The sequence below is a fragment of the Saccopteryx leptura genome, chromosome 3 (genome assembly GCF_036850995.1).
Source record: "Saccopteryx leptura isolate mSacLep1 chromosome 3, mSacLep1_pri_phased_curated, whole genome shotgun sequence".
Classification (NCBI taxonomy): domain Eukaryota; kingdom Metazoa; phylum Chordata; class Mammalia; order Chiroptera; family Emballonuridae; genus Saccopteryx; species Saccopteryx leptura.
In genome coordinates, this window is record NC_089505.1 from 64,958,041 (window position 1) to 64,981,765 (window position 23,725).

General features: G+C 49.9%; 1 protein-coding gene across 1 annotated transcript; it reads right to left on the bottom strand.

Annotated features, from left to right (window-relative positions):
• Positions 1–5,544: 5,544 nt before the first annotated feature.
• SLC1A5 (solute carrier family 1 member 5) lies at positions 5,545–17,928 on the bottom strand. The gene is made up of 8 exons (XM_066373825.1): positions 16,749–17,928; positions 13,938–13,980; positions 13,446–13,493; positions 12,421–12,587; positions 10,363–10,596; positions 9,423–9,617; positions 9,145–9,276; positions 5,545–6,411 (listed from the first exon to the last, which is right to left on the bottom strand). The coding sequence occupies exons 1-8, from the start codon at positions 17,315–17,317 to the stop codon at positions 6,177–6,179; spliced, it is 1,623 nt and encodes a 540-aa protein (XP_066229922.1). The 5' UTR covers positions 17,318–17,928; the 3' UTR covers positions 5,545–6,176.
• Between the last annotated feature and the right edge of the window lie 5,797 nt (positions 17,929–23,725).

A 23,725-nucleotide genomic window follows, 5' to 3' on the forward strand; every position in this document is an offset into this window, starting at 1 on the left:
TAAAATCATGTGTAGTTGTGTTGTATCGTCCATGAGCTTGACTGCAGAAGAGCCGAGAGGACTTTCCCAGCACTGACGTTCAAGCCAGCACATCATGCACTGGTGTGGCTGGGCAGGTTGTTTAAGCACAAAAACATTAAATTATGGATTATTAACCCATTGGCAGATGGTCACTGCCATGAGTCTCATATTATTACCTTCTTGGCTCTCTCTGAGCTCCCTTGAAGTACCCCATGCCCCAGCAGCCAATGGGTTAACACCGGGCACAGTGGCAGGGAAGTGGGTCCATGCCCAAGATGCTGTTGGATGAGCCACTGTATTTACGAAGTTGTAAGAATTTTGTGGCTTTCCCTGGGCATTACAAAATATGTGCTGTGAAAAGTGGGTGGCATACAAAGATTTGTGTTCCAATGCTCCTTTATGCATAATAGCTCCAAACTAGAAACCATCTCATGTCCATGAACAGGTGGGCATATCCAGGAAATGTAATACTCCTGAATGATTAAAATAAAAGGAAAGGCCCTGGCCAGTGGCTCAGTGGATAGAGCGTTGGCCTGGCGTACAGACGTCCTGGGTCCGATTCTCAGGCAGGGTACACAGGAGAAGCAACCATCTGCTTCTCTTCCCCTTCTCTCTCTCTTCCCCTCCTGCAGCCAGTGGCTCAATTAGTTTGAGTGTAGCCCTGGGCACTGAGGATAGCTCAGTTGATCCCAGCGCATCAGCCTTAGGCACTAAAAATAGCTTGGTAATCGAGCATTGGCCTCAGATGGGGTTGCCAGGTGGATCCCAGTTGGGTTGCATGTGGGAATCTGCCTCACTATCTCCCCTCCTCTCACCTGGAAAAAAATAATGAATCGCTAATCCCATGCAAAAGTGACTAACTCTCAAAAGCATCATGCTAAGTAAAAGAAACCAAACACAAAAGCTACATACTATGATTTCATAATGTGAAATTCTTTTCTTTTTTAATTTTTAAAAAAGATTTTATTCACTCATTTTAGAAAGGAGAGAGAGAAGGAGGAGAGGAGCAGGAAGCATCAACTCCTATATGTGCCTTGACCAGGCAAGCCCAGGGTTTCATACTGGTGACTTCAAGCACTTTATCCACTACGCCACCACAGGTCAGCTATATAAGCCCCTGTCCACACTGAGGAGGTCTGAAATGGTTCCAGTCTTTCTATATGACCTAGGTCAGCATTTCATGCAAATTAGTGACATGTACTCAGAAAAAAATTTTAAATGATACAAAAAAGTGGTTAAGTACTGTTTGTGGAACTTGGCCCACATATTATATATATAGATAGTATATGCAATATATTATGTATGTAGGTATGTACCCCTTTTATTTTTAGTGAGAGATAAGGAGAGAGAGATAAGGAGAGGAGAGAGATAAGAAGCATTAACTCGTAGATATGTCACTTTAGTTGTTCAATGATGGCTTCTCATATGTGTCTTTATTGGGGGTGGGGGAGTTCTCCAGCTGAGCCAATGATCCCTTGCTCAAACCAGCGATCTTGGGCTTTAGGCTAGCAACCTTTGGACTTAAGCCAGCAACCATGAGATCATGTTCAATGATCCCACATGCAAGCCAGAGACCCCCCACACTCAAACTAGCCAGCCTGAGCTCAAACCAAATGAGCCCATGCTTAAACTGAGCAGACAATCTCAGGGTTTCGAACCTGGGACTTCAGCATCTCATGTCAATGCTCTATCCACTGTGCCACCACCGGTCATGCGGTATGTACCTCTTTAAACAGGCATCTTTCATAATTTAAATCTAACCTATCTCTGGCTGGGTACTCAGTTGGTTACAGCATCATCCCGATAGCGCAAGGTTGCAGATTTGATCCCCAATGAGGGCACATGCAAGAATCAACCAATGAATGCATAAATAACTGGAACAACAAACAGATGTTTCCCTTTCTATCCTTGCCTCTCTCCCTCTAAAACCAAAACAGTCAAACAATAAAAAATAAATCTAATCCGTTTCCAAAAAGCATTAAATAGAAAATTTGGAGATAATCAATTATTTTAAGCAGGGAAGATAATGCACTCCCAGCTCCCTCCAAAAACCACCAATTTCCTCAAATATCAATAAAACACGTTTAAACACTTCTGTTACAACCCATCAAGGGTTTTGGCACAATAGAAAGCGTTGGAAAAAAAAAACAGTTACTTAGCCTGACCAAGTGGTGGAGCAGTGGATAGAGCATCGACTTGGAAACACTGAGGTCGCCAGTTTGAACCCTGGGCTTGCCTGGTCAGGGCATATATGGGAGTTGATGCTTCCTGCTCCTCCCCCCCTTCTTTCTCTCTATCCCTCTCTCTCCTCTCTAAAATGAATTAAAAAAACAAAACCAGAGGTCACGGGCTTGAGTGAGGGCTCACCAGCTTGAGTGCAGAGTCGCTGGTTTGAGCATGGGATAATAGACATGAGCCAAGGTCGCTGGCTTGAGCAAGGGGTCACTCGCTTGGCTGGAGCCCCCGGTCAAGGCATGTATGAGAAAGCAATGAATGAACAACCAAGGTGACGCAATGAAGAACTGATGCTTCTCGCATGACCAGGTGGTGGCGCAGTGGATAGAACATCAGACTGGGATGCGGAGGACCCAGGTTCGAGACCCCGAGGTCACCAGCTTGAGTGCGGGCTCATCTGGTTTGAGCAAAGCTCACCAGCTTGGACCCAAGGTCACTGGCTCGAGCAAGGGGTTACTTGGTCAGCTGTAGCCCCACGGTCAAGGCACATATGAGAAGCAATCAATGAACAACTAAGGTGTTGCAACGAAAAACTGATGATTGATGCTTCTCATCTCTCTCTGTTCCTGTCTGTCTGTGCCTATCTATCCCTCTCTCTGACTCTCTCTCTGTCTCTGTAAAAAAAAAAAAAAGAACTGATGCTTCTCATCTCTCTCCCTTCCTATCTGTCTGTCCCTATCTGTCCCACTCTCTCTCTCCGTCTTTGTCAAAAAAAGAAACAATTACTTAACTATTTAACACTTAATGAACTCATTAGTTGGCTATGTTTATATGGAATACCCAAGTTTGCACAGAATTAGATATGAGTTATATTTTCCCCATTGCAATGGTCATGAAAGTAACTAAACTGAGAAAAAGATGCTAAAGAAAACCAAGATACCACTCATTGGACCCAGACTGGTGGTGCCTCCAGGCACTGGCAGAAGTCTACACAGGGACCAGGGAAATAACACCAGAAATGTGTAACACTCTAATAACACCCAAGACAGGATCCTGTTAGAACCGTGAGCAGCAACTGGTGTCCACAACCTGGACTCGCACTGGACTTAAAATAGTTGCACAGCAGGGTTTTGATTCAAATAGCAACTTTTGGGTTAAAAGATAGAGCAAGTCGTTATTGGGACTATTTGCAGTGAGAATTCAGAAATCAAGGTATACCTGCATTCTAATGGTTACAGTGGGAAGTCAGTATCCTACTATGAGTTGTACATTTGTATTTTATATTTTGACTTGGAGAGTACATTTATTAAAGCTGGGGACAGTGGAACAAATGAAGGGCTTAGGGTAGAAGAAGCAACAGGAGAGCCTGGGCGGATGGCTTTGTCTCTAGAAACCTTATAGGAAAGAAGGGAGCCCCAGGGAGGCTGCTGTTGGCTCACTGAAAAGTTAGAGTAAAAGGGGCCTTGGGGACAGGTTCAGGGAGTGAGCTGCTGCCCACTGCTCCCTGGTTGCAGGTCTGGCAGGGATCTTTCAGTTTAGGAGAGAAAAGTAAAGGTACATACCTGAGAGGGAAGAAAGGTGTGACCGTGCTCCCGAGAGAGCCTGTATGACTTTTCTAACTAAAAGATAATATACATAGGCTAAAATTTACACATCTTAAGTATACAGGTTAACTAATTTTTCCAAATGTTTATATCCGTGTAAGCACCACTCAAATCAAGACACAGAACACCTGCTGTATCATAGGACCCCTTGTGCCCTCTCCCAGCCCATAAGCACCCTGATAGGCCACCACTGTTCTGATTTCTCTCACCATAGACCAGTTAAGCCTGTCCTAGGTCTTCATATAAATAGAACTATAGGCCCTGGCCAGATAGTTCGGTTAGTTAGAGCACCATCCAGAAGCACAGAGGTTGCTGGTTCGATTCCTGGTCAGGGCACATAGAGGAACAGATTGATGTTCCTTTCTCTCTCTTTCCCCCTTCCTCTGTCTCAAAAATTAATAAAATAAGTATTAAATAAATAGAACTAGACAGTATGTACCATTTCTGGCTTCTTTCACTCAAAATATCTGTGAGATGCATCCAAGATGAGTACAGTTGACCGAGTAACCCCTTGCTCGAGCCAGCGACCCTGGGTCCTAGGTGGTGAGCTTTTTGCTCAAACCAGTTGAACCTGAGCTTAAGTTGGTAACCTCGGGGTCTCGAACCCGGGTCCTCCACATCCTAGTCCAACGTTCTATCCATTGCGCCACTGCCTGGTCAGGCTGAAAAACAATCTAGGCCCTGGCCAGTTGGCTCAGTGGTAGAGCATCAGCCTGGCATGTGGAAGTCCTGGGCTCAATTCCCTGTCACACAGGAAAAGTGCCCATCTGCTTCTCCACCCCTCCCTCTCTCGCTTTTCTCTAATTCTCTCTCCTCCTCCCCTCCTGCAGCCAAGGCTCCATTAGAGCGAATTGGCCTCAGGTGCTGAGGATGATGGTTCCATGGCCTCGGCCTCAGGCACTAAAAAGTGGCTCTGGTTGCAACAGAGCGAGAGCCCCAGATGGGCAGAGCATTGCCCTCTAGTAGACTTGCCTGGTGGATCCCGGTCGGGGCACATGCAGGAGTCTGTCTCTGCTTCCCCTCCTCTCACTAAAATAAGAAAAATAAATAAAAGAAAAAAATCTACATATAAGTGGACCTTTGCAGTTCAAACCCATGTTCAAGCGTCAATTATGTATCAATACTTGCTTTTTGCCTGACCAGTGGTGGTGCAGTGGATAGAGTGTCGACCTGGGATGCTGAGGACTCAGGTTCAAAAGCCCAAGGTCACTGGCTTGAGCATAGGCTCATAGACATAATCTCATGGCACTGGTTTGAGCAAGGGGTCACTGGCTCAGCTGGAGGTCCCCCACCCCAGTCAAAGCACATGAGAAGCAGTCTATGAACAACTAAGGTGCCGCAACTACGAGTTGATGCCTCTGTCTCTTGCTTAAAAAAACAACTTGGTTTTGTTTTTGCCGAGTACCCTTCAATTGCATGAGTGATAATAGTACTAGCTTATCCAAGTGACTTCTTTCTGAATTTTGGCAATTATGTGAACAGCAGTTTACATTTCTCTTGAGTGGGTTCCTAGGGTGGGGCTCCTGAGCTGTACAATAAGCATATATTTTAGTTGGATAAGAGCCTAGTCATGTTCCAATGCAACTAGACTGTTGGATAATGCCACCAGAAATGCACAGGCTGTCTTGCTGCTCCGCCTCCCCATGAAAACCTGGGGGCGTTTTTGCTGCCATTCCAGTGAGTGTATAGTGGCATCTCCTGGCGGTGGCCCACGGTGTTGAACAAACATTTCCATGAAGTCCAATTTATCCTGTTTTGTTTTTTATTTCTGTATGGCTAATGCTTTCAGTCAAATTCTTAAAAGCATCTGATTAAATATACTTGACAATTTAATTGCTATAAAATGTCCTCTGGAGTAACAGAAGTGCTTGTCCTCAGTCTCCCCCTACCCAGAGTTCCCATGACAGGGTGGGACATACTGCGGAGTCACAGCACGCACACATGTACACACACACACACACACACACACACACACACACCAAAATAACCAGCAAAGGAGCCAGCACATGTCGGCACATCCTTCCTCTCAATGAGGGCTGAATTCCACGTGGTAACCTATGCACTGTGGCCCAAGATGGGGAGGCCCGGCAGGCTCCCAGGATGAGGCATGGAGGACACTACTTCCCTATCTTTCTGTTTCCCAGCCTCGGGTTGTGGCAGGAGTTGAGGACCAGGGAGATCTGGGGAGACGTTCACCCACATACACATGTATCCCAGCAGTGAGGCCTCCCAGATCTGGGGTCAGAGAGGGAGGCTGGAGCCCCTGGCTCCCTTGAGTGTGTGGGCAGGGCCCCCAGAGCCCCAGTTTATCGGTTTATCTATCCCTCATGATTCCAAAGTCCAAAGTGCCCCATCAGAGCAGGGCCTTACTGGGGCCTACATGACAGACTCCTTCTCGAAGGCATCAGCATCCCCAGCAGGCCCTGGATAGCGTTTGAGGAGAGGGTTCCCCTCCTCCATGGGGGCTGGCAGTGGAGTCTGGGGCGTCTCACTCTTCACATGGATTAGCTCAGGCACTGAGCTCTGACACTCTGTCTGATCCACATAATGTTGGAGGAGTCCTGCCCCAAAGGCGTCACCTTCCACGTTGAGGATGGTACAGGACCGGTCCCTGAAGGGGGAGGAGTGAGAGAAAATGAGTGGGAAGAGAGGAGTAAAGGCCTAGCTCCCCCCTCACCCCTGGAATCATGAAGTCCCTATCATGCCCTCCTTCTACAGCTCTGGACCCAGGAGGTCATCCCTCCATCCTTCCAGGATGCCAAATATCCCCTCCTCCTAGAACCTCAGAGATTCTGGAATCCCAGAAGCCCCCTATCGCCCTTCTTCCCCCTGGAATCCACAGTGTCCCATCATATTTCCTCTACCTTTGAACCCCAAAGATCTTTTCCTCCATATTCTCTGGACCTCAGTGATCCTTCTTCCATCAAGACACATGGATTTTTTCCTCCTGGAACCAAAGCCACTTCCTATTTTTCTTAAGGCCCCAGAAGACCCTCTGCCCCCTGAAATACTGAGCTCCCGCAGGCCTTTCTCCTCCCTAGAATCTAAGGATCTTTTTCTTTTGTCTTTATGCTTTCTGTGTATATGATATTTTAAAGAGGAGAGGGAGAGACAGAGAGAGAGAAGGGGGAGGAGCTGGAAGCATCAACTCCCGTATGTGCCTTGACCAGGCAAGCCCAGGGTTTTGAACCGGTGACCTCAGCATTTCCAGGTCGATGCTTTATCCACTGCACCACCACAGGTCAGGCAAATGAAGGATTTTTTTTTTAATTTACTCATTTTTAGAGAGGAGAGGGAGAGACAGAGAGAGAGAGAGAGAGAGAGAAGAGACAGAGAGAGAGAAGGGGGGAGGAGCTGGAAGCATCAACTCCCATATGTGCCTTGACCAGGCAAGCCCAGGGTTTTGAACCGGCGACCTCAGCATTTCCAGGTTGACGCTTTATCCACTGCGCCACCTATATATGATATTTTAGAAAATAGAGCTACCATTCACATACCATAAAATTTGCCCTTTAGCCTGACCTGTGGTGGCACAGTGGATAAAGTGTTGACCTGGAACGCTGAGGTCGCCACTTCAAAACCATAGGCTTGCCTTGTCAAAGCACATACAAGAAGCAACTACCACAAGATGATGCTTCCCACTCTTCCGCCACCACCTTTCAGTCTCTCCCTCTCTCTTTCTCCTCTCTCTAAAATCAGTAAATTTAAAAAATCTTTACCCCTGGCCGATTGGCTCAGCAGTAGAGCATTAGCCCGGCGGTACAGAAGTCCCAGGTTTGGCCCTGGCCGGTTGGCTCAGCGGCGGAGCATCGGCCTGGCGTGCATAAGTTCCGGGTTCGATTACCGGCCAGGGCACACAGGAGAGGCGCCCATTTACCTCTCCACCCCTCCCCCTCTCCTTCCTCTCTGTCTCTCTCTTCCCCTCCCGCAGCGAGGCTCCATTGGAGCAGAGATGGCCCAGGCGCTGGGGATGGCTCTGTGGCCTCTGCCTCAGGCGCTGGAGTGGCTCTGGATGCAACAGAGCGATGCCCCAGAGGGGCAGAGCGTCGCCCCTGGTGGGCGTGCCGGGTGGATCCCGGTCGGGCGCATGTGGGAGTCTGTCTGACTGCCTCCCCGTTTCCAGCTTCAGAAAAATGAAAAATGAAAAAGAAAAAAAAAAAAAAAAGAAGTCCCGGGTTTGATTCCTGGCCAGGGCACACATAAGTGCCCATCTGCTCCACCCTTCCCCCTCTCCTTCCTCTATTTCTTTCTTCCCTTCCTGCAGACAAGGCTCCATTGGAGTAAAGTTGGCCCCGGGCACTGACGAGGACACCAAGGCCTCTGCCTCAGGCACTAGAATGGCTCCAGCCACAACAGAGCAACCCCCCAGATGGGCAGAGCATCACCTCCTGGTGGGCATGCCGGGTGGATCCCGGTCAGGCACATGCGGGAGACTGTCTGATTGCCTCCCTGCTTCTAACTTTGGAGAAAAAAAAAACTCACCCTTTGCCTGACCAGGTGGTGGCACAGTGGATAGAGTGTCCACCTGGGACACTGAGGACCCAGGTTTGAAACCCCGAGGTCACCAGTTAGAGTGCGGGCTCACCAGCTTGAGCGTGGGATTATAGACATGAACCCATGGTCACTGGCTTGAGCAAGGGGTCACTCACTCTGCTGTAGCCCCCTGGTCAAGGCACATATGAGAAGCAATCAATGAACAACTAAAGTGACGCAACTACAAATTGATGCTTCTCATCTATCACTCTCTCTCGCTAAAATAATAATATACTAAGAACATTTGTGTACAAGTTTTCATGAACATGTTTTCAATCCTGTTAAGTCTATATCTAGGAGTGATATTGCTAAGACATGATAATTCTCTAACTTGAAAGCAAACTGTTTCTAATCTTTTATGCTCTTAATAGCTTAATCATCATAGCTAACAATCAGGTATGCAGCATTTACTACTTACTAGGGACTCTTATTTATAAGGGCACGTATTGTCATCTAATCTCAAAGAGAGACTATTCTCTCCATTTTACAGATGGAGAAACTGAGACAGAGAGATTAAATATTTGCCCAGATCATACTAGCTAGCAATGGTGGCGCTGGGATTTGAACACAAGCAGTCTGACCTAAGAGTCCACTCTATTACCCACTGTGGCACACTACCTTTCTGGGGTTCTTCTTAAGAGCCCCACAATGCCCACCTTCCCTTTAACTGGAATGCTCAAGTCCCCATCCCCCTCCTTCTAGAATGCCTGCCTTCCTCTCTTCTTCTGCCCAGAGGCTCTCAATGACCCTCTTCTCATCCCCTTTCCCCGGATCTCCCCTGAATCCCCCTGAATCCCCAAACCCTACTCACACTAGCCAGTCCACAGCCAGGATCAAGGAGATGTCAACCGGCAAGTTGACTGCCTCAAGGATGATGGCCAGAGTGAGGACCCCTCCAGCAGGGATGCCCGCGGCGCCCACGCTGGACGCTGTGGCAGTGACCCTGGGGGAGAGAGGATAGGGGAGCTCAGGGAGGGGTCTCCTAGTGGGAAAAGCTACCACAGGGGCCCTGCTCCCCCCAGCCTGTGTCCATTCTCAGGGGAGGGATCAGCTGGGTCAGGGTCCTAGCTGCAGCCACCCTGCACTCACAGGATGGTGATGATCTTCACGAAGTCCAAGGTTTGCTGGTTGAGCTGTGCAATGAATACTGCAGCCACACACTGGAAAAGGGCAGCACCATCCATGTTGACAGTGGCACCGATGGGCAGGATGAAGCGGCTGATATGCTTAGAGACACCATTCTTCTCCTCCACACACTTCATCATCAGCGGTAAAGTAGCAGAGCTGCCAAGGACCACCATCTGAGTTAGCTCACACAGCCCACCGCAGGCCTACCCTCACCCGCTAACCAAGCCACACCCATACTACCCTGCACTCGTAGCCCCGCCCCCTGGCCCGAGCTCCACTCACTCCTTCCTCCCCAAACTCAAGCCTCCACCCACAGCCCTCCCAGCAATCAATGCCCTTCCCTTCAGAGTCATAAGGTACAAGTGATTCCAGACTTCAGTCATTCCAATATGTAGGCTTCCTGGACACCCGGCTACTCAAAACACACACAAAAACCCATACCTAAATTCTATAATGTCTGCGAGTTCACTGACCCACACCTCCTGCTGTCTCCATCAATAATAGAATTAACTCAGCTAAGAATTATTAACTCTATTGGCGGGGGGGATGCTACCGTGGGGAAGATCCTGTTCTGAGGGGACAGGGCCAGCAGAGATGGGTGAAATACCCAAAGAGAGGTTAGAAGGAGCTCCCAGAGGTTGGGTTCTGGGCCAGGCCTTAGTGGGAAGGAAGTGTTCTCAGGAAGGGAGGGAAAAAATCTTTAAAGCAGTAGTTTCCTAATTTTAGGGGGCCTGGAAGTGGGGTATAGATCTGAGACCTTATGAGAAATTTAGGAAAGTATGGCCCCTGTACCCAGATCCAGTGTCCCCAAATGCAAAAGTTCAGGGGTTTTCAGGTATGGGATGCCTGCTCCAGGCCCTTTAAGGTTAAAAATCCCACCCTGGTTTGCCCCTGGTCACACCTGGAGGAGGTCCCAAAGGCGGTGGCCAGCGGTGTCACAATGCCCCACAGGAAGTGGTAGGGGTTCTTCCGGGTGAAGACGAAGTAGATGAGGGGCAGCACGAAGAGCCCGTGGATGGCATGGCCCAGCAGGCAGCACAGGATGTATTTGCCAAGACTGGCGAAGAGCAGCCTCACGTCCTCCATCTCCATGATCTTGCCAGCCACCAGGAACAAGATGCCCACGGGGGCATACCTAACAACCCAGGAGCAGATGGCAGCCTCTGACCACGTGCCCAACTAGGACCAGGCATTGTGCTCCTCAAACAGCCTGACCACAGCCTCCCTCGAAGTCAGGAGGCGCCCAGAGCAATGTGTGAGGAAGTCTGACCTCTCATCTTCCTCTGCCCTCCGCATCCACTCCCCCCTTGAAGATAGTGTAGCCAGGAGATAACAGAAGCCTGGGTGCTTCTATTGCCTCTTGGAATGCAGTCACCAACCAGATTTGGACTTAACACAGTAACTGAGAAATATCCAGCATGTCTGAGTCATTTCTGTTTTCTGGGTTCCTTTGTTATAGCAGCTAGTAAGGCTTAAACCAATATAAACTCTCATCATGTCATGAAAAATAAAAAGACCATGGCTCAGGTCTTAATAACACCTCTGAGGCATGAAGCATTTATGATGTGCTGAGCCCTTGGGTGTGACTGAATCTTCACCACACAGGATTCCTGTGTTGAGTCCCTTACAGCTACCATTGAATTAGCAAAATTTTATAGATCTGTAAAGCAGAGATGATAATGCTCCCAACCTCATAAGAATGTTGGGAAGGATGAAATGATATGCCAGTTGAAACCAGTTGAAAGCTTTTTAATAATTTATCTATAAACTTTAGCATCCTCTCCTGGAGTAAAGATCCCCGAGGTGCTTATGCCTCCCAGCCAGGAAGCCTTCCAGGATTGCCTCTGTAACTGCTTGATCACTGTGACCAGTTTTCTCCCAAACTCCTTTCCTCTTTAGTAAAAAAAGAAAGGCACCATTTCCCAGCCCCCTGTGCATCTGGGTTTGGCCAAATGCCCATGTTCTGGCCTGTGGGATGTGCTAAGAAATTATACAAGTAAAGTACTTGGTAAATATTAGCTGATATTGTTTTCTGTTAGCCTGCTGTTGGTCAGGCAATGTCACAAGCACTTTACACATATTAATTCATTTGTGCCTGCTTTGACCAACCCCATTTTTCAGATAGGGAAACTGAGGCACAAGGGAATAAGGAACTTGTCGTAGGCACAGCTGGGAAGTGGCCATGCAGAGATGGGAACCCGGGCCACCCAGCTGCAGAGCCTGCTCTCACCCATGCATGACCTGCCTCTCCCGCAAAGTGTTTTTGTTAGTCAAGGTGTACCCGACTCTCACTCAGCAGCTACTTTGGTGCTGGCTGGAATGAGGTGGGCAGGGCTGTAGGAGTTGTTAAAATGTAGCAACCCTGTCCCACCTCCCTATTTCTGACCTTCTGACCTTCTAGGATGGGTCCTGAGAATCAGTGTGAAACTGGGGATGGAACAAATATGGAAGCCAGCAGCCTCCCTACATGTGGTTTCTCGTTAACTAAGGTCATTTAACAAAGTTCATAATGGTAATAGTCGTACCCGATATTAAGCAAATGCTTGGTAGGTGCCAGGCATTTAAAGTGCTTTCTACGTGCTTTCTTTACCTTATCCCGGTCACTTGTTTCATTTTTGTGATACCCCTATAAAGCATGTCCAAAGGTGAACATTTGATTACCTTTAAATCTCCAAAACTGAGATGTATTAACCAGACTGTGGCTATAGGTTAGCTTTTCTTTTTATTCTGTCACTTTCCATAAGATCAAGAAGGAGCCAGTATCAGTCTAAGCATTCATGGAAAACAGCACTGTCCTCATTTTATAGATGAGGAAATTGAGGCACAGAGAGGTTAGGTCACTTGCCCAAAGTCACACAGCCAGGGAATGGTTGATGCTGTATTTGAATCCAGGCCATCTGGCTCTAGGTGAATGGAAGGTCACCCCATTCTACACCCCATCCCACCTGCTACCACCTACCACATGATCCAGGAGACCAGCACCATGGTGGCATCATTGAAGGAGTTGAAGAAGCGGATAAGCAGCTCTCCCTCGGGCCCCAGCTTCCGCAGGGCCACGCCAAAGGCGATGGCAAACACCACCAGGCCCAGGATATTCATACCTTCCACCTCAACCCCCAGAGGCACCTTGGGGCAAGGAACAGATGGAGATGGGGGGATGCTCGGTCACTTGCACAGTCACTGATGGCCTGGGCAGTGCTGAGACCCATCAACTAGGACCCCTTTCTCCCAAGCCTCACCATCCAAGCCCAGGGGAAAGAGACCTATGGCCAAGGACAGCTCAGAGTGGGAAGAGTCAAAATTGAGAACCCAGGGGAGTATGGAAACGGGGGGAGAGGGGAGTGCCAGATGAATGATATGGGTAATCAGGTAGCACTTCCGAGAAAAAGGGGCTGAGAACCAGAGAACAGGAAGATTGAACCAGGTAAAGAGGGCCTATAGAGAGAAGAAATAATATGCAATAGCCTAGAAATGAGAGCAACTTGGGCATTCAAAGAGCAGAAAGAAATCCACTGTGGCTGGAGTGGAGTGGGCAGAATCCCAAGATGAGACAGGGAGGGTGGTGGGGCAAGGGTCCGACCTTGCAGCGTCCCCTGGATTGTGGCAAGGAGCCTGGGCTTTCATCTAAGGCCCCTAGGGAGACTGCCGGGGCTTTGAGCAGAGGAGAGGCAGGGTCATGATTGTGCTTTGGAAAGACCCCTCTGGCTGCCAGGCGTGGGGCAGACCAGGGATGAGGCCAGGGCAAGACGGGGTGGGGGGAAAATGGGAGCCTGAACCAGTAGGCAGTGGAGAGGGAGAAGAAGGGGTCAAAATGGAGATTTCAGAAAAGCAGAAAGACACTGGGGCGGGGCTGCGCAGAGCTTGAAACAAATTGTACACCAAATGTTAGAAGACCCGTGGGGTAACGAAAGGCTGGGGTAGGAACAAACTGGAACAACCAGAGTAAGGGGCCAAGGGCTGGGTTTTCCCCCCACTTCTGCTCACCTTCACCTGTGTTCCATTGAACTGTCTCATTTCATAGAAGGTAGTGTACTGCAAGGAGAGTTAGGAAGAATCAGTGTCAAAATAGTCACTGAGCTCCCCCCACCCTGTACCAGCACCTACAAAGCTCAAAGCCTGTCCTAAACATCCCTTTACTTATAATCTCATTTCACCCACCAGCAACCCCACTATGATAGGACTTTTCATGCCCCCGTTTTCCAGAGGCAGAAAACGAGGTTCAGAGAAGTGAAGGCACCTGTCGCAGCATCACACAGTAGAATTAGAACCCAGCACGAGCTGAGAACCCATATTTCCATTTGTGGATGACAGGTGTGAATGACTTTCAGAGGTCACCCAAGGACCCTGCTATATTGCCTGTAAATATATGGGCAGGTGCGTTTTTTCAGGCACCACCCAAAATCAGGCATCAAGGGGCTGCAACTGGCTGTCTTCCACCCTGCCCTCCCCCACCACTGGGGAAACCCAAGGACTCACTGAGCGGAAGGCTGCGGACACCAAGTTGGAAGGGAAGATATTTCTGCAGAAACAGACATGGGTGGGACATTAGATACTGCAGGGGTAGGTCAGGAGGAGACGCAAGGCTGGATTGGCCTCTTGGAGTAATGGGAACCTTGCAGGCTCCATTTGTACCCAAATGTGGTCCCCACCCATGCCTCAGCCAAATTCGGTCAGGCAGAGTTGAACCTGGCCTGCACAAGTTTACAGGGCGTGGAGAGTCTGAGCTGGTCTCTTAGGGCCCCAGCAGGCTGCCCCCCTGGCTGCAAAGGACTGAAAGGATTGTGGTGGAGGGTAAAGAAAGCTGGCTTCCCAAGGCAGGCTGGGGCAGGGTCACCTGGGGCCTCAGCTCCACCCCAAGAAGCAAACTAACGCCCTGGACATCTTGCATCAGCCACTTCCTCCTAAAGGGCTGGGGGCAGGGAGGCCCGAGGAAAGGGCAGGCTGGCTGGCAGGTCATAAGATCTGAATGTTGGGAAGAGGTGGGGAGAGAGGGAGACAAGAGATGACTGACTGTGTGCCTCACAAATGTGCACCTGAGATCACACAGCCACGTTGTGAGAGTATCCAAGTGTGACTCAGTGTGCAGCAGCTTATGTGAAAATCACTGAGTGTGTGGGGGAGTTGAGCAATGGCCTCATGTCTCAGGATGAAACAAAAAAATAGCCTGACCTGTGGTGGCACAGTGGATAAAGTGCTGACCTGGACTGCTGAGGTCACTGGTTCGAAACCCTGAGCTTGCCTGGTCAAGGCACACGGGAAGCAACTACTACAAATTGTTGCTTCCCACTCCTCTTCCCCCCCTTCTCTCTGTCTCTAAAAAAAAAAAAAAAATAAAAAAAAATCAATAAATAAAATTTTAAAAGAAAAAGAAGGCCCTGGCTGGTTCGTCTCAGTAGTAGAGCATCAGCCCGGCATGTGAGAGTCCCAGGTTCAATTCCCAGTCAGGGCAAACAAGAGAAGCGATCATCTGCTTCTCCACTCCTCCCCTTTCTCTCTTTCTCTCTCTGTCTCTGTCTCTCTCCCTCTCCAGCAGCCATAGCTCAAATGGTTCCAGCAAAAGTTGGCCCTGGGCACTGAGGACGGCTCTGTTGCCTCTGCCACAGGTGCCCCAGATGGGCAGAGCATCACCCCTAGTGGGCTTGTTGGGTGGATCCCAGTCAGGGCACATAAGGGAGTGAGTCTCTCTGCCTCCCCTGCCTCTCACTTAATTTTTTTAAAAAACGAAAATTATAGCAAACATGGCTACAGGTGCTAGAGTAAGTGATTTACATAAATCAACTCGCAACAGCCCTCGAGATAAGCACTATAATCCCATTTTATAGAAAAAGGAATCTGAGGCACAAAAAGATGAAGAAACTTGCCTGGCTAGGAAGTGGCAGAGCTAGGATTTGAACTTAGCCAGTTGGCTGCACAGTCCTAACTCTAGGACCCTCACACCCTCCTTCTTCCAGTGACATGGGTGTACAGCTGTTGCTATGGGTCTGTATTTTGTTTGTTGAGTGATGGGGTGCGGGCTAGTGTTCAGATATGTGGAACAGTGCTGGTGTGTGTTCATGTAAGTGTATGAGTGTGTATGTTTGTGCTAAAAGGATGTTAGTATTCAGTGGGTATGTGGGTATGACAGTTGGTGCAAGCCGAGGCTGAGTGTCTGTGTGCCTATGTTCAGCGGTGTGTCAGTTGGTTACAGAGTTGTGTGGCTCCAGATGTCTCAGCTAAATCTGGGAGTGGCTGGCCAAATGTGAGTTACATCTGTTTTGGCACAGGGGGAAGCTTGTACACATAAACAGCCTTCAAATGGGTGTGCTTGTCTGCAGGTTGGTTTGTACCCACCCAGGCCAGCCAGGGCTGGGCCAGGACTCAGCTAGCTAATCTCCCCAGCCAGGAGGTGCTCACCCACGGCAGTTTCCTATCTCAGGCTGCACTGAAGCCCCCAGAGCTTGGGGAAACCCCTTTCCATGACTCAGCATTTCCCTCTACGGGCTTCCTGGAAGTCTCCAACCAACTTGGAGACACTGAAACAGCCAGCCCCAAAGGCAAGGCCATGTGAACCAGTTAGTTGTCTGCCCTCCTTAAAAGGGTGAAAAGCCATTCTTGATGAGAGGGGAGGAAGCAGAGGCCAGAAGGAAAAATAATCTGCCCCCTTTATAGAGGAAATGGAACGGGAAGTGGTGGAGGTGGCAAGATTTACGATATACGTGGAGGAAACCACCTGGGCCCAGACCAACTGGGCTGGGAAGGGAGGCGAGGAAAAGAAATTGAATGTCTGGGTGACACGTGCTATGAGAAGCCCTGGGACTGGGAAGAAGGCCTGGTGGGGATCATTTGGATCTCCTCAGGTTTTCCAAGGACTCCTTGGATCCCAAATCTTTTATTCAGACCCTGGACACAAACCTTTATCCAGAAGCCCCTTGGAAACCCTCAGGATCCCCTCCCCTGACAGGAGAGCCCCTCCATGTCCCCCAAGCATTACTTTCTCCTATTCCTGTAAGACCTCTTGCTTATCACCCTTATGTGGGGTTCCCTTTATGTCCCAGTCCCCTCATTTAGAAGCTTCCTTCCCCAGGAGCCTGTCCTTACCCTCTGGTACCCTAACCGTTGAAGGACCAGAGCTCCCCCTACCATTCCCTACAGTTTTCCTAAGACCCTGGTAATGTCCCTAGTCTGGAGGACCCAGAGCGCCTTCTTCCTGTCCACGTGGCCACTCCTGCCATCCCTAACACCATCCCCTCCCCACGTGACTGAAGTACCCTCTTCCCTCCTCCCTTCTACACGCAGGCAGGGTCTGACCTCAAAAGATCCAGGAAGGAATCCAGCACCTCCTTGCTGGGGGCCTCTTTCTGGGCGTTGGTGACCCCGACCGAGGCGTTCAAGGCGGCGAGGGCGACGCCGGGCCGCAGAGCCAGCGCCAAGCCCACGCCGAGCGCGGATGCTAGCAGTGTGGTGACCAGGAAAAAGAACAGCGCCCAGGCGCCCAGGCGGCCGAGTGCGCTCGGGTCCAGGCTGGCAGCGCCGCCGATCAGGCTGCACACCACCAGCGGCAAGATGATCATCCGCAGCATGCGCAGCAGCAGCTCGCCCGGGAAGGCGAAAGCCGCCAGGCGCGCGGGGCCCAGCGCTTCCGCGCCGCCGGCCCCCGACAGCCCCAGCCCCAACGCCACGCCGGCCACCACGGCCACCACTGTCAGCAGCACCAGAAGGTTGGTGCGAAGGCAGCCGCGCACCTTGTCTCGGGAGAGGCAGCTGCCGCCTCTTGCTGCGCCTGGGTCCTCTTTGGAGACCAACGCTGGGAAACCGTTGGCGGAGGGCTCCGCCGCCACCAGGCACTTGGGGTCTCCCTTGGGTGGATCGGCCACCATGATGAATGCCCCGGGGTTCCTTAGCGCCTGGAAGTTGGGAGGGCTTAGGGCTCCTTTCTTGGACACCGAGCTCCTTAGAACTGAGAGTTGAGTAACAGTCTGGAAGTTGGAACTCTTGCGGGTTTGCAGTGGGAGTTCACAGTGCCTAAGTTCCTGGCTTTTTTAAAGCTGGAGTGTCTGAGATCCCTAGGCTGGGGCTGGGACTCCTCCGCTCTTCAAGATTGTGTCCAGCGCCCGAAAGCTGGGAGTTAGGAGCGCTTGAGTTTCTTGACCCTGGGAGTGGAAACACAAGAGTTTCTCGAGCTAGAAGGCTGATGGCACCCACGCGGCCGACGTCTTCAGGAGGTGAGGTCCTGGTGTAGCAGATCCGGGACGCTTGGATCCGGGAGGCGGGACCTGGAGTTGCATAGGTCCTGGAAACGGAGGGCTCGGAAGCCTGAGCCTGGGGGCCAGGAAACGGAGCTCTGGGAAGAAGGCAATCAGGTTCTTTGGTCCAGGAGGGGAGGTTCAAGCCACCGGGCGCGGTTGGCTGCGGTCTGGGTTACCTGGAGATAACGGGTATCAGGGCAGAGGTAACCTCTCCGGAGCGCCTTGAGGCTCTAGGAAACTGCCAAGATTAAGAACGGGCGGGGTTTGCCAAGGCGGGGACCGACCCTAGGGCACCGATTGGCTGCGGCCTGTTCAGCGCCCTTCTGCGAACCAGGGGCGAGGCTGAGGAGAGAGCACTGCCAAATCCCCTTAGAAGGCAGAATAACAACGTCAGTATCCAGGAGTGGGGCCTGGGTAGGGACGAGGCCCGAAGTGGGTGGGGCGTTAGGAGAACACTTTTTCCCACCAAAGGAACTGAGCTGTGGGTTAGGGTAATTAGGTTCCCTGGCACGGGCGATGGTCTCTAGAAAGTGTAGCTGATCCGCTGGTGGCCCTTTGCAAATCAACTCCGTCTGAAATTCCTCCTTCACTCTAAATTAGGTCTTTTGTCGCTGCCTCTTGAAACTTCAACGCAGCCCTGGCCAGTGGCCCAGTAGATAGAGCGTGGGCCTGGCGTATGGACGTCCGAGGTTTGATTCCTGGTCAGGGCACACAGGAGAAGCGACCAACTGCCTCTCTCCCTCTCCGCCTCTCTCTCTCCCTCTCCCACTTCTCTCCTGCTTCTCCTCCAGCAGCCACTGGCTCTATTTGTTCAAGCGTGGCCCCAGACGCTGAAGTCAGCCTCAGGCACTAAAAATAGCTGGGTTGATTCTAGCATGGGCCCCAGACAGGGTTGCGAATGGATCCCAGGAAGGGTGCATGCAGGAGTCTGCCTCATTATATCCCCTAAAAGAAACAAACAAACAAAAACTTCAATGCAGATCCCTCACACGAGTGGTGTAAGATTTAATAATAATGTGAATGAATTTTTCTTTAGAGAGAGACAGAGAAAGGGACAGACAGACATGAAGGGAGAGAGATGCGAAGTGCCAACTCATAGTTGTAGCACCTTAGTTGTTCATTGATTGCTTTCTCATATGTGCCTTGAAAGGGGAGAGGGGGTGCCTTCAGCCTAGCCAGTGACCCCTTGCTCAAGCCAGCGACCTTGGGTTCAAGCCAGTGACCATGGGTTTATGTCTATGATCCCACACTCAAGCCAGCAATCCTGCACTCAAGCTGGTGAACCTGTGCTCAAGCCGGTAACCTCGGGGGGATTTTGTTGTTGTTGTTTTTTTTGTATTTTTCCAAAGTTAGAAGTGGGGAGGCAGTCAGACAGACTCCCGCATGTGCCCGACCATCATCCACCTGGCATGCCCACCAGGGGGCGATGCTTTGCCCCTCTGGGGTGTTGCTCCGCAGCAAGCAGTGCCACTGAGGTGGAGGCCATTGAGCCATCCTCAGTGCCCGGGCCAACTTTGTTCCAATGGAGCCTTGGCTGAGGGAGGGGAAGACAGGGATAGAGAGAAAGGAAAAGGGGAAGGGTGGAGAAGCAGATGGGCACTTCTGTGTGACCTGGCCGGGAATCAAACCAGGAACTTCCACAGGCCTGGCTGGCACTCTACTGCTGAGCCAACCTGCCAGGGTTACCTCGGGGTTTTGAACCTGAGTCCTCTGCATCCCAGGCTGACACTCTTATTCACTGTGCCATTGCCTGGTCAGGCCCCATTAATCCTTGAAAAGTCACTCTCCAGGTTTTACTAACTTGGATACAGATAGAGGTAATGAGGTTCACTGTGACCCAAACCCCCATCTGTGCAGGGGATTGGAACTCAGGTGTCTCTGACCTCAGCCTGTGCCCACAACCTCTAGGACACCACAGCTACCCCTCCACCTGGCTTCCCCCAAGCAGAGACATTTCCTTTAAGGGACCATCATTTATTCTGAGCACATTGTTGGGCCATGTGATGGTTGGTAGCAGGGATCCAGAGATGATCAAGATAGTCTCAACCCTATCCTCAGAGGAATCACAGTCCAGAGAGGGAGACAGACCTATTCCCAAACAATGATGACGCAGAGTATGGGGCAGGGCAGCCCAGAAGGGGTACTTGACCCAGCTTGGGGGTCAGGAAGGGCTTCCAGGAGGGGGAGGCATCACAGCTGGGATAGGAAGTGGTTGGACCAAGCCCAGGGAAAGAGAATTCCAGGCCTGATGAGGCAGTGGCACAGTGAATAAAGCATCAGACTGGGACACAGAGGATCCAGGTTTGAAACCCCGAGGTCGCCAGCTTGAGTGTGGGGTCGCTGGCTTGAGTATAGGATTGTAGACATGACCCATGGTCTCTGGCTTGAGCCCAAAAGTCACTGGCTTGAAGCCCAAGGTCGCTGGCTCGAGCAAGGGGTTACTCGGTCTGCTGAAGGCCCACGGTCAAGGCACATATGAGAAAGCAGTCAATGAACAACTAAGGTATTGCAATGCTCAACGAAAAACTAATGATTGATGCTTCTCATCTCTCCGTTCCTGTCTGTCTGTCCTTGTCTATCCCTCTCTCTGACTCTCTCTCTGTCTCTGTAAAAAAAATAAAAAATAAAAAATAAAAGAAATATTAAGGAGGAAAACACAGGTACAGGAGATGTATAGGACAGAGCATTGTCAGCGGCGCGGGGGGTTGGGGGGCAACAAACAAATATATTCCAGCCTCTGTTTCAACTGCAATGACAATCTACAGAGAACAAACTGATGATCACCAAAGGGGATGAAAGTGAGGGGATATGTAGAAAAGAGGAAGAATAGCCTGACCAGGCGGTGGCGCAGTGGATAGAGCGTCAAACTGGGATGTGTAGGACTCAGGTTCGAGACCCCAAGGTCGCCAGCTTGAGCGTGGGCTCATCTGGCTTGAGCAAAAAGCTCACCACCTTGAACCCAAGGTCGCTGACTCGAGCAAGGGGTTACTTGGTCTGATGAAGGCCCGTAGTCAAGGCACATATGAGAAAGCAAGGAGTTACTCGATCTGCTGAAGGCCCATGGTCAAGGTACATATGAGAAAGCAATCAATGAAGAACTAAGGTGTCACAACAAAAAACTGATGATTGATGCTTCTCATCTTTCTCCGTTCCTGCCTGTCTGTCCCTATCTATCCCTCTCTCTGTCCCTGTTTAAAAAAAAAAAAAAGGGAAGAATATTAAGAAATACAAACTTTCAGTGACAGAATAAGTCACAAGGATATAAAGCACAGTACAGGGAATAGAGTCAATATCATAACTATGGACAGTGACAGATGGTTACTAGACTTATGGTGGTGATCACTTTGTAAGGTATATAAACATTGAATCACTATGTTGTACACCTAAAACTAACATCATCTGGTAGGTCAACTATAATTAAAAATACACTCTAAAAAATTAATTGATGCCCAGTCTGGGCAGCTCAGTTGGTTAGAGCATAACTCCCATATGCCAAGGTTGCAGGTTTGATCCCTGGTCGGGGCACACACAAAGACTCAACTTATGAACACATAACTAAATAGAACAACAAGTCAATGTTTCTCTGTCTCTCTCTCTCCCCCTTCCTTTTTCTCTAAAATCGATAAATATGTAATTTTTAAAATAAAAAAGACATTGACTATCTGCAAGAATTTGTAGAAAATGCTAAAAGTGATCACTTTTGGGAAAGGCCATGGCTTTGTGGTCCAGCATGAGCACTGCATCTCCCTGCTTAGCAGCTGAATGACCTCAAGCAAGTTACATAATCCTCTCATCTCAGTGTGCTTGGCTATGAAATGGGGATAATGGTAGCATCTGCCTTAGAGATTGTGGAAGGGTGACCAAGTTCATATATATAAAGTGTTTTGGTTGGTGTCTGGCAAACCACAGCCTCATGGTATTTTAAGCCATAGCTTTTTGAGATCAACATTGCATCAAAAGCACAAGTGAAAAAGACCCCTTCCATGCTTTCTTTTAGACACAGACTCACAGGCTGGTGCTTACCCTCAGGAGTGTTCAGGGCCCATGGGCCACTGGGCAAAGGGAGTCTAGGAAACTCCCCGGTTGGGAACCAGCAGCTGGGTTTCAGGTGCTGTAGCAGCAGGTGGCCAGGCTGGCGGCAGGGAGCTTTTTGGCAGCCCTCCTGGAAATCAGGGGCCCCATAGTATGGAGAAATGACTCAGGCAGTTGGGCAACATGGCGGCAGGCCAGGCTAGTTACTGCCCACCCACTCCAACCAAGCACAAAGGTGCCAGACAGGAGGCAAGATGGAAGGAGCCCAGAATCCCAGACCCTGAGAGAAGTGTGGGGTGGGTCTGGGCCAGGAGGGGAGGTTAGAGGGTTTAGTCCATGATTGGCTAGGAGCGTCCCACCCCCTGCCCTCTCTGGCTGGGAGAGGAGAGCATACCAACTGGTCTCAACCAGCTTTCTTCCCACTCAGTGAACCTCCTGCCCATATTCAGGTTTCATTACTGGGGGGCGGGGGGGGCAGGCCTGGGACTCCAAGAGGGAAATGAAAGGGGTCAGGAGGAGGCTGGGCTGAACTGCTGGAAATCTGCTTCTCACAGAGCAGGGAGGCCCTTCCTGGCCTCAGTTGGCCACCTGTAGCGGTGGATTAAGGTCAGTTGAGGCCCCAGGCACAGAAGAAAATATTGGGCACCTAAGGGCCCAGTGAAGGACCTCCCTAAATTAGAAAAATGTGTAAAGTTGGGGTTTTGCAGGGCATTTCAGAAGTTGGGGCCCAGGGCACGCACCCACAGTTAAATCCGCCTCTGGCCACCTGTGAAGTGAGTGTTGTTCCAAATGGTGTCCACCCTGAGAGGACCACAGGTCTGACAGCAGGTGGGCTTCAGCCACTCCTAAGCACCTACTATGTGTCCAGCCCTGTGACTGAGGCAGGCCTAGCTCCTGTCCTTCTGGGCTCAGACGTTAGTGGGGGAGACAGTGAGCAGGGCTAGGATGGAGGAGCCCCGGGGGAAGCCCCAGTCTGGGAAGTGGAGTCAGGGAAGCTTCCTGGAGGGGGGGGCATCTGAGCTGAATTTTGAAAGATAGCAGAGCTGGCCAGTGAAGGGAGGAGGAAAAGGGTACAGGCAGAGGTCGCAGCAAGGACAAAGACCTGGAGGTGAAAATTTTAGGAAATTTAAGAAGCCAAGAATAGTTCTATTTGGTGGCAGTGGAAACTGCTGAGAAATGAGGCTGGAGCAGTGGGCAGGAACCAGATCAGTTAATAAAAATAAAAAGGTTGAAACTAAAACCATTCATTTTATTCATTGTACATTATGGAGTTTATCACCTATGTCACTGTTTTTTAAACTTCCCAAATTTCATAGTTCCCTTTGGGTGTTAAAATGCAGATTCCTAGACTCCAAAAGCTAATTTCAAAAGGGAGGGAAGTGCCTGATCTGTGGTGGCACAGTGGATAAGGTGTCAACCTGGAATGGTGAGGTCGCCGGACCCCGGGTTTGCCCAGTCAAGGCATATACGAGAAGCAACTGTTAGTGCTTCCCGTTCCTCCCTCCGTTCTGCCTTTCTCTCTCTACTACCTCCTCTCTCTAAAATCAATAAATAAAATCTTTTTAAAAGATGGGGGAGGGAAGTAATATCCTACCACACGCCTAGAAGATGAGGAGCATGAACAGATTGATGAACACCACTAGACTATCACACTTGCTGTTAATTCTATTCTTTGATTGGCATCCAGGGGTTCTTAGCATGGTCTATATATTTTAAATCTCAGGTGTCAGCCTATTCATAGGGCATGAAATAAATAAGCAAATCTCAAGCATAAGTTTCAAAATTAAATATGGAGCAAATTATAAAAGTAATTATTGTTTTGTGAAATTTTAATTTCATATACTGAACACCTGTACAAACACACGTGTTGCAAGTAAAATATACATTCGCTTGAGTATCAAGTGTGTCAAATTCAAAATAGTTTGAAAAATACTACGTGGTCTGCCGCGTCCTAAAATCAGGCCTGACATCCCTCTCTTTCGCTCACACACTTTTCTCTTTATTCCA

What these genes read in the sequence shown, in the direction of transcription:
- SLC1A5 (XM_066373825.1), bottom strand. Translation starts at nt 17,317, where the DNA reads ATGGTGGCCGATCCACCCAAGGGAGACCCCAAGTGCCTGGTGGCGGCG. An exon ending in TGTCCGCAGCCTTCCGCTCA is followed by an intron (nt 13,494 to 13,937) that starts GTGAGTCCTTGG and finishes CTCTCCTTGCAG; the next exon opens with TACACTACCTTCTATGAAAT. An exon ending in CTGGCTGTGGACTGGCTAGT is followed by an intron (nt 6,412 to 9,144) that starts GTGAGTAGGGTT and finishes CTCCCCCTTCAG; the next exon opens with GGACCGGTCCTGTACCATCC.